Here is a 10,238-nt window from a genome sequence, read left to right as displayed (position 1 = left end):
TTGATTGATAGCTTTGCTGGATAAAGGATTCTTGGTTGGCAGTTTTTTTCTTTCAGGGTTTTATATATGTCTCCCCATTGCCTTCTTGCTTGCATGGTTTCTGCTGATAGATCCAGGCTTAATCTGACTTGCTTGCCTTTGTATGTGACACTTCTGTTTTCCCTGGCTGCTTTCAGAAGTGTCTCCTTATCTTTGATTTTGGAGCACTTGATTATGATGTCTTGGTGATTTTCTTTTGGGGTCTATCCTTCCTGGGGTTCATTGAACTTCTTGAATGTTTATCTTTTCACTTTTCAGGATGTTAAAGAAATTTTCTTCCAGCAGTTCTTCAACTGTTTCCTCTGTGGACTTATGTGACTCTTCTTGTTCTGGAATGCCGATAATTCTTGTTATTCCTCTTCATGTTGTCTAACATGAATCTTAGACCTTCTTCATATTTTTTTTATCCATTTTTGTGTTTGTTCTTCTATCTTAGTGGTATTGAGAGATTTGTCTTCCAGTTCACTGGTTCTGCCTTCCATCTCATCTATTCTACCCCTTTGCCTTTTCAGAGTATTGTCTGTTTTCTGATATTCTGTTATTGATCGTTTGGACCTTTTCCTGTAGGTTTTGAATTATTTCTAATGCTGTGTCTATCTTATTTTTCTCAACTCCATTGTAAAGTGTTTTTGAAATATTTTATCATCATTTTTCTGAATTCCTTCTCAGGCATTTCCAAGACCTGCCCTCCTTCCAGAATGGAGTCCAGGTGTACCTCTAGTTCATTTGTCTTAGACATTTTATCTTGTTTCTGGACATGTCCTATTATGGTCATCTGCTTTTGCTTCTTGGACATGGTTTGTGTTTATCTGTGGCCTTAATACTTAGTTGATAACTTCCAGGAAGATGTAATCGAGATGTGGGCTTCCCTTTTCACTCTTCTTATTGCTTAACTCAGAGTAACTTTCACAGGTGTCTGCCTCCCTGGTATATGGCAGTTGGTATTGATTCTTGCCTAGGTCTTGGTGTTTCTATAGAGTGTGAGTGTAGCTTGACTATATGGTAGAAGTTGCTGACTCTTCTTGTGTAATGTATGGAGAGACAGAATGTGCCAAAGGTAGAAGAGGGAGCATATAACAGCAAAACAGCAGCAGCAAACAAACAAAAACCCCCAGCAACAACAAAAACTAGACTCAATACTGCAGTTGATAATCACAGAAAAGGGAGAGGAGGGAGAGAAGAAAAAAAAGGGAAAAAAATCTGAGTATGACTTTCATGTCCTCTCTTCAGCTTCTTGCTTTCAAAACTGCCTGAGAAAGATTTCAAGATGCCAGTGTTGGTTGTTATGCTATACCTCAGGCTTTAATTTAATTTTTGGCCTGTTTTGTTTTTAAACTCTTTCCCTCTCTACAGCCCTGTCCTGCCCTTTCCCGTATCAAAAACCCAACAAACAGAAAACGTTCAGGGCCTGCTCTAGAGCTGAGTATCTGTGTGTGTGCATGGCAGAAGAACCCACCAGTGGTGAGGGTGGGGTGTGTCCACTAGCTCAGGCTCCCCCTCTAGTCACCAGCAGGGATGTGGGCAAACAGTGGGTGCACCAATGACCAGATACCCAAAAAAAAAAAAAGAATATCAGAACAAAGCAAAAGTACTGTCCACCTTTGCTCCAAGGTTACCATGGCATTTTTCTGTGGTGTTTCTGCTCCTCCACTTGGTCTTGCCATTTGGTCTCACCCAAGATGTCGGCTCTGGGCCTCTAAGCCCAGCCCAGCAGATTCAAAAGTATGCAATTTTTTACTTCAGCTTCAAGTTCCACAATCTATAAGCCTTCAAACTGTTAAAATATTCTTATCTCTGTGTTTCTGAGTTTTGGAGCTCTGCCCTAGATCTGCTCTGCCTGGTATTCTGTGATATTGCTGACAGCGAATTTCACCTTAGCCACCATCAAGCCCCCAAGGGGTAATGGTTTATTGAAATATGTCTAGTCCTGTGGTCCTCAAAGTGTGGTACCTGGACCACCACCACCAGCAGCAGTATCAGCACCTGGGAACATTAAAGACAAATCTTCAGGCCCAATCCCAACCTATTGAATCAGAGGGTGATTGCTTAGTGTCATGTGCCATGGAGTCAGTTCTGACTCATAGCAACCTTGTATCAAGTTTCTGAGGCTATACATTCACACAGGACTAGAAAGACTCATCTTTGTTCCAGGGAAAGAGTAGTAGGTTCCAACAGCTGACCTTGCAGCTAACTGCCCAGTTTGTGATTCACTGCGCTACCAAGGCCCAACAATCTGTGGTTTAATCAGCCCTCCACCTGATTCTGATGCCTGCCAATCCTTTTATCCAACCTACATCCCCAGGAAAAGCAGGGTTAGTCTGGTGCTAGTGGTCCCATCCTTAGGTGCACACTTGGGGAAACTGAGGTATAAAGGTGCTTGGCTGTGTGATAAGGGTTCCCATGAGCCTTGATGTACACAACATAAGTGCTCTGCATTGAAGCATGTATTACCGTGTCAAAGTGCTCCTTCTCATTTTGCAAATGAGGACACTGGAGCCCAGCGAGGGTCAGCCACTGTGCCAGCGTCACACAGTTAGTGTGGGCCACAGCCAGGACTAGAACCTGAGTCCTGTGCTCTTTGTTCCAACTCATCTGCCTCTCATGCCCTTTCCAGAGAGGTCTAGAAGGAAAACGAATTTGATTGGGGGCTGGGAACCAGCTCTAGAAATTATTGTTGTTGTTATGTGCCGTGGAGTCGGTTCCGACTCACAGTGACCTTGCACAGGGTTTCTGAGGCTGCAGATCTTTACGGGAGCAGAAAGCCTCATCTTTCCCATGTGGAACAGCTGGTAGTTTTGAACTGCCAACTTTGAGGTTAGCAGCCCGATTCGTAACCACTATGCTACCAGAGCTCCTTAGAATTATTATTATTAGCTTTCTTAATTCTATACATTCCATTTTTGATTTTTAAAATGCTCTTTCCATCTTTAATTTGGTTTCCATTCCAATTAAGCTCTCTGTGTGCTGTGGCTTCTCTCCTGCCAGGTTTAATTGCCCTTATTTAAATTCTTTAATTAAAAGTATTGTGTGTTTCCAGATCCTGTAGCTGTAAGTATAACACAAATAATTTAGATGGCTGGACTGGTAAACCAAGCAACTGTCCCCTCTAGTAAGGGGGGTGCCGGCCGGGGAGCTCTGTATCAAGTCCCAGCCCCCCCAGAACCATGGGACTGACCAAGAGGCTGCTCTCCAGGCCTTAGGTGTTAGAGCTTGTTGTTGCCAAGTGCTATCGAGTCAGTGTTGACTCATAGCAACCTTGTATATAGTGTCTGAGGAGCAGTTGCTGGCTTTGAATTGCTGACCTTGTGGTTCACAGTCCAGTGCTGATACTACAGCGCCACACCAGGAGTCTGGGTGTTAGGGCAAGAGCCTCGTAACCCCTCTCCCTGCCTGGTTTTTGCCAGGGAAGGGGGCAGAATCCAGGGTTCACAGCCTGACTGATCATATGACACTGGGCAAATCCCCCAACCTCTGTGTCTCAGTCTCCAAATTCTATAAAATGGCAATCACTCCAATCACCAGCTAATAGGGACAATGTAATAAATGCCTGAGATGAGCATGTAAAAGATGGCACAGCACTAGGTATATGGCAAATAAAGTTGTTAGGTCCTCTGGAGTCAGTTCTGACTCATAATGACCCTCTTCAGGGATTTGGAGGAGTGGTTGTTGGGTATAAACGGTTAAGCATTCACTACTCCTAACCAGAAAACTTGGCAGTTCAAATCTACCCAGAAGTGTGTGGGAATTGGGCCTGATGATCTGCTTCTGAAAGTTCACAGCCTTGAAAGGCCTGTAGTACACAGCTCTACTCTGTACACAGTGGGGTCGCCAAGAGTGGGACTCAAGTTCATAGCAACTGGTTTGTGCTGCTTTTCGGTTGTTACTATTTTTGTCCCCAGTACAGAACCTGCAGGTAGATGTACCAGTAGTTGATAACACCAGGCTTCTCACTGCCAAGGGGCAGAGCTCACCAGGAAGGGACTGTCTGGGTGATGAACAGCTTCTTACAACCATGGGGAATTGAGTCTACTCCAGGAAAGAGAGTTTCCAGTCTGTCCAGTGAGGGTGCCGGGGTCTGAGAAGGAAGATAAGAGGGGAGAGTGCAAATGGCCCATGCTAGTCCATCCCCCAGATGTGCCCCAAGGAACATGCAGGCACTGCTTAGCAAAGTCCCAAGGTGGCCTTAGTGCCCTACTCTGTAAGATCTCTCCTCTGAGCATCCAGAGAGGGTGCTTGCTTCGGCCTCATGCTCCACCCTCCCAGGCACACCCAGTTACTCTCACTGAGCCATCCTCCCCCTGCCAAACCCACTCTTGGTTCATTCTATCTCCCCAGGAGGCCACATGGGCTGTTTCTGGCACAAGGTCACCACATTTCCTGTTTCTAGGGTGCTGAGGGCATAGCTAGGCCAGGGAAGGGCCTGAGAAATGTCAGATTTGAATCTCTGAAGACTTTATTTCTCAGAGTCCTCCATTCCCACCTCCCTCTCTCAGCCCTTGGCAAGGTGCCCAGAGTTGGGTGGGGAGAACATATCAGGCTTAGAATGTCCCTTTGTCTAGTGGGAAAGGAGGAGGTTGCCACCACCTCGAAGTTTCTCTAAGCTTCCAGGGTCTGTGAAGCAGTCTGCTGTTGGCATGAGGATATGGTACCCAACATATCCTGGCCCATGAATATCTGCTGGGCCATCTGAGTCTTCAGGGCAGTGGATGGGGTTCTTGATCTGGCCCTACTTTCTGTTTGCCATGACTTTTTTTTCCATAAAGTCCCCATCTTAATTCCAAATCCTGCTGCCCCATATCCATTTGCCACCCTCCTCCTCCTCAGCCTCCTCGTAATCAGAACAGAAGTCATCAATTGGCCCTACAGACAATGAAACTGGAAGCATGGAGAAGCTTTCTCATGGCCACACCACTGATACCCAGGAATGAAGCCAGATCTTCAGAGTCCACTTTGGTGGACTTCCCTGTAGCCATGACTGCCTGAAATGCCAGCAAACCAAACCAACTCATGGCAACCCCACGTGGTGCCAAGTAGACCTGTGCTCTACAGGGTTTTTCATTATTGTGACCCTTCAGAAGCAGAATGCCAGGGCTTCCTGCTGAGGCAGCTCTACGTGAGTTCAAACCTCCAACACTTCAGTTAGTAGCTTGGCACTTAACCATTTGCACCCCCCAAAGATTCCTGGAAGTCCTTGTAAATTAGAAACTGGCTGATTTCACACCCACCCTGCCTGAGCTCTGCTCCCAAGGATGTGGGGTAGGACATCCTGCCCAGCTGGCAGGCCAGCTGGAGCAGGTGGGAGAAGCTGGCTGCCAGCTCCCTAAAGAAGTACCAGGGACATGATCTGGTCTGGGTGTGGGTGACAAATGTGCACAGGCTTGAAGGCTACAAGGATTTACACAGCTTTAGAAATCCAGGTGGGCTGATTTGGAACAAGTGTCACAAGGGATGCCTATGCATCCAAAAGTTCAACTTTTGAGGAACAGGATGGGAGCCCAAAGTGCATGGCAGCATCTGAGAAGACAACTTGAGACTGTCCTCCAAAGTCATTCTAGAGGAGCTCAGGAGCATGGTGTGGCCACCAAAGCACAGGCTTGTTGTCCCATGTATATGAGTGATGACCCTCTGCTCTGTGGTCAGTTCTGAGTGGCACAGAACAACAAGCAACTAGGATGGCAATAGGACACAGAATTGTCTCTAGAGGAGTAGTAAAAACTGGGCATTGTCATCCGGAAAAGCATGAACCTGGGGGGGGGACATGGCCATCACATTACCCAATTGGAGGAGAAGTAAGAGCAGACCTGAGTGTGGAAGCTCAAGGGGAAAGTCTAGGACCCCTTGTAGATGCCCCTGAGACAAGGAATGTCAATGGGAAGAAAACATCCCCAAAGTGCCTGACATTCTTTTGCTATCATTATGTTCATGAGATTTGTCCTTCAGTGTAACTCTAGTTTGTTTGTTTTCATTCCTGTATAGTATCCCATGATATGAATAATGAATATATAAGCTATTTATTCATTCATTATGTTGACAGAGGTTTGGGTACTCTGTGTTAGAGCTTTTACAAATAATGTCAAACAGAATTCAAGTTTATGTTTTTAGTGTACCAGTGTACACATTTCACCTAAGAGTGGAATGGTTGACTCAGAGTTATACACTTCAACTTTAGCAGATATTGCTAGTTTTCTATGTATTCTATGTAGTTATGAGAAATGGGCTTATGGTTATCATCAGTCCTGTCCTGAACCAAATCCAGGCTCCTGGGCAATCAGTTGGGCCACTGATTGAAACCTTAGGCCTCTCAAGATGTTCACATTCAGGTTGATCATGGAAAAAGGCTTCTCAGAGCATGGTCCTAGCCAGTGGTTTAGGGGAACAGGGTAGGAGCTATAAAAAGCAAACCAGCACATCATACTCTAGCCAGGTAGAAGTCTTCGACCTAGCAAAGAACTGGTGTACTGTGAGACCACTGAAATAGATGTTGAGGTTCAGTCTTACAAAGGAGACCAGCACCTCAGAGCCAAGGGAGCCAGAACTTTAATGGGTGTATCCTTGTCTCACTGTGTCCACAGCCTGACAAGTCACTAGGCCTGAGGCCCCTTAAACCATCTCCGTCTTGTCTCTACCCCCTCTGATCCTGTCCTCTCTCCTGGCTCCTAGGGAGGCCCCATTCAGAACCGAAAGTCCAAGCGCTGTCTGGAGCTGCAGGAGAACAGCGACATGGAGTTTGGTTTCCAGCTGGTGCTACAGAAGTGCTCGGGCCAGCACTGGAGTATCACCAACGTCCTGCGGAGCCTGGCGTCCTGACCCTGCTAGGGAGTTGCCTCCTGCCCACCCCTTTGCTACTGTGTAGCACCTGCTGCAATGCTGCCTGCTGTCCATGTGGGGTTGTCTGGAGTCTGGGGGAGCCAGATCATTGGGCCCCTAAAAGAGCTTTTTATTTCCTATTCAATTTTCCTGAAGTTTATAGAAAGATGCTGAATGGTGGGTGAGGGGTCATATCAAACTATTTTGCAATTGTAAATAGGGGACAAGTGGAATCTATTTATAACTGACAATAAAATACTATTGATTAAGAAATGGGTTTCTGGGGTCATTTAGTCTCTGTGGAGATTCACACCTGGTTCCCCACTGACTTTGGTGTTCTCAAAGCCAAACATGTGTCCCTGTTTGTCCTTCCCACTTCACAGCCTTGAGGAAGGCTTCTACACCCCTGCTCACAGTGGGAGCTTATTGCCCCAGCTGCCCACTGACTTTGTGAGGCCCACGGCCAGTCCCTGCCTCCAAGGGAAGGCTTTCACTTTGCAAGGCAGCTGGGATGCTTCACTCCTGAAGATAAACGAGGGTGAGTGCTACAAAATCATGGAAGCCCTAGCTAAACAAAAATATCAAAATGTGAAGCTATTGTTTCCCAATACATCTCTCCTTCATCGAGATCCACACACCTCTGAAGCAATGTCTCTGTCACTCACACCTGCCACCAAAGAGTCCTGTGCTTTTTCAATTTACATCAAAACGACAGTTTTGGCTTCCTCAGGGGACTCAAATCTTGTTCCTTTTAAATGTTCTTTGAATTTGGGAATAAAGAGAAGTCGGAAGGGACAAAATCAGGGTTGTAGTGGATGGTGAAAGATTTCCCAGTGAAATGTTCTTAGCACAGTCCTTGCCACCCTGGAAAGGTGGGCAGGTGCCTTGTCATGCAGGAAGAAAGAATTCCTCCAGCAACTTGCCTGACCTTTTCCTCACCAGGGCAGTTTTCAGTTTCTTAAAACTTCTTTATAATAAGCCCCTGTGATCATCCTGTCTCCTTTGAGAAGATTATCCCTTGAGAATCCCAGAAAACAGTTGTCATAACCACCTGAGCTGAATGACCTTTCTGCCTTGAATTTAATGGGCCCAGTAGATCCCCTCAGAAGCCACTGTCTAGATTGGACCACTCTTTTGAAGTCACCTTAAAGAGACTAAGACATATGCATTACTGAGAAAACATGCCTGCAGCCATCCACCACTGATGAGAGACATGTTTAAATATAATTTGTTTGCAATGGACCCATGTATGTATGAACTGAAACCCTAGTAGCAATACTTTTTGACTTAACTTTTGTAAGGACTGCTCACTAGGCGCTGAAACTGCACTGGCTGTGCTTCAAGCTACACTGTCCTCCCCCTGAAGTCTGTAGGTCACTCCCTTACCTCCCCAAACAAGCAGTGACACTCACCACAGCAAATGTCCAGTCCATTGCCAAGGATGGTTGGGTTCCTCTGATGAATCCAAGCTCTTGTCCAGTTTGAGCTCCAAGTCAACCCCTGTGGACACAGCCCCATGAGGTCATGGCCAACAGACTGGGATCATCTTTCTTTGAACTTGTTCCCACCCTCTGTCCCTCCAATAACTTCTGGCAGAAAGTTTCATTCCCTGTTTCATTGCTTGGGGCTGCTGTTGTCAGTTTGAGCCCATTCCCACCTGCAACCCTTCCTCAGCTCTCTCGCTCACTTGCAGCTAAGCAAAAAATACTGACAAGCTCTAACTGGTTAGAAGTAACCCTTTCTGGACAGGTTTCAGCCCCACTCACCTTCAGTTCTTTGGGACCTCCTTTCCAGGGGCCTCCAGTCTAGTCATGGGCTTACTTGGGCTCAACAACTTAAAGTTGAAAATCTGAAGACTCTAGGAAACCCTCTCTACACTGTGAGACCACGAGGGGGACAGGACCTGCCACCTTGCACATCAAGAACCCCATTCAGTACCCTGGAGGGACTCCCAGGGGCTTCCCAGGCCACCATCAGAGGCCACCTTTTAGATTTTCCTTGACTTTCCAACAAGTCAACAGACTCCCTGCCTCTAAAGGATGCCCCCATATAGTTGCCAGGTGGGTCACATGACCAGGGAGGTGGACACAGGGAGCCGAAGCTCCCAGATAGAAAGCGGCCCCCAGAGGTGTAAGCACTGCCTTTCCCATGCCCTGGAAGCCAGGACTCTTACACCCTCCCCCATGGTTACTTCCCTTCTCAAGTACATGGCACTCATTTCCAGACTCACTCAATTCACATGTGCTTACAGCTGTACTACCAGCTGATACTTGTAAATGTAGCCTACTGTTCAATGCACTCTCCTCACCTGTTTCTTCACCTCTCAACCATCAATTCCATTCTTCATAATCACGCATATAGAATGACCTACACTGGTGGTGCCTCCCACGGTGGTCTCAAACCAGCAGTAATCACAGTATTACTGGGGAGTTCGTTAGAAATACAAATTTTCAAACCAGCCCTCTCCATACCACCTGAATCAGATATTCTGGGATTGAGGCCCAATGGTTCATGCTTCAGCCAGCCTCTGGGTGATTCTGATGCCTGATAAAGCTTGAGAACGACTGCCCAGCACCAACCTCAAACAGTTTACAGCAGTCCTCACTACTGCAATGGCTTCAGCCTCCCTCTCCAACTGCATCCATTCATACTGCTCTACTTATTCACAACCACCTCTGCCTAGTGCAGGTCGACTCCAGAATGCCCCATGCATCTACCCACCTACACTCACGCTATATCCCTAGTGTAGAGTGGAAAGACTAAGAGTGTAGACCTGAGCCGAGTTCAAATCCCAGTCCTTCCACGTACTACTTAAATGTTCTTGGGCAGTAACTTGACCTCTTTGTGTCTCAGTCTATATTTTATGGAGTTATTGTGAAAATTAAATGAGTACATTTATGCAAAACAGCAATGGGTACATAGTGAGTGCTAGAAAGTTTTCCTGTTGGTATTTCATTCATTGACACCCATTTGCCGTCACCAGGACTTCACCATACCTTCACACTGATCCACATGCATATTTTTGTCATGTCTGTTAACATCCATATTCCAGTCCATCTGTACTAACACCCATTTGTGTTTGTAGCCACCTGCCTGGAGGCATTTGTTTTTATGATCTTTGCTACCTACACCCAAATCACTACAAACTCTACCCTCCTATCAAATACAGTCCATAACCACTCACTTCAACATCCACAGAAAACACTGCCTCCCATAAGTTAACCAGGAACTGTTAAAACAGCACCAGAGAGCAACTCCCTCCTGGGACATCCACTCACCATCTCCCTCAGCCCTGATGCCCAGGCCCTGGAGCACTACCTCCCATAAGTTTACCAGGAACTGTTAAAACAGCACCAGAGAGCAACTCCCTCCTGGGACATCCACTCACCATC

General features: G+C 46.4%; 1 protein-coding gene across 1 annotated transcript in view; it reads left to right on the top strand.

The window, feature by feature from the left end:
* The window catches only part of GALNT18 (UDP-N-acetyl-alpha-D-galactosamine:polypeptide N-acetylgalactosaminyltransferase 18), a 468,442-nt gene extending 461,319 nt beyond the window's left edge, over positions 1–7,123 (top strand). Inside the window, exon 11 of the mRNA XM_006873014.1 lies at positions 6,700–7,123. Within this exon, the coding sequence (XP_006873076.1) occupies positions 6,700–6,846 (147 nt within the window). The 3' untranslated portion in view covers positions 6,847–7,123. The remainder of the gene's footprint in view (positions 1–6,699) is intronic.
* The last annotated feature ends 3,115 nt before the right edge of the window (positions 7,124–10,238 follow it).

Source organism: Chrysochloris asiatica, unplaced genomic scaffold (assembly GCF_000296735.1).
Source record: "Chrysochloris asiatica unplaced genomic scaffold, ChrAsi1.0 scaffold00219, whole genome shotgun sequence".
Classification (NCBI taxonomy): Eukaryota; Metazoa; Chordata; class Mammalia; order Afrosoricida; family Chrysochloridae; genus Chrysochloris; species Chrysochloris asiatica.
This window is presented reverse-complemented; position numbering and strand designations above follow the sequence as displayed.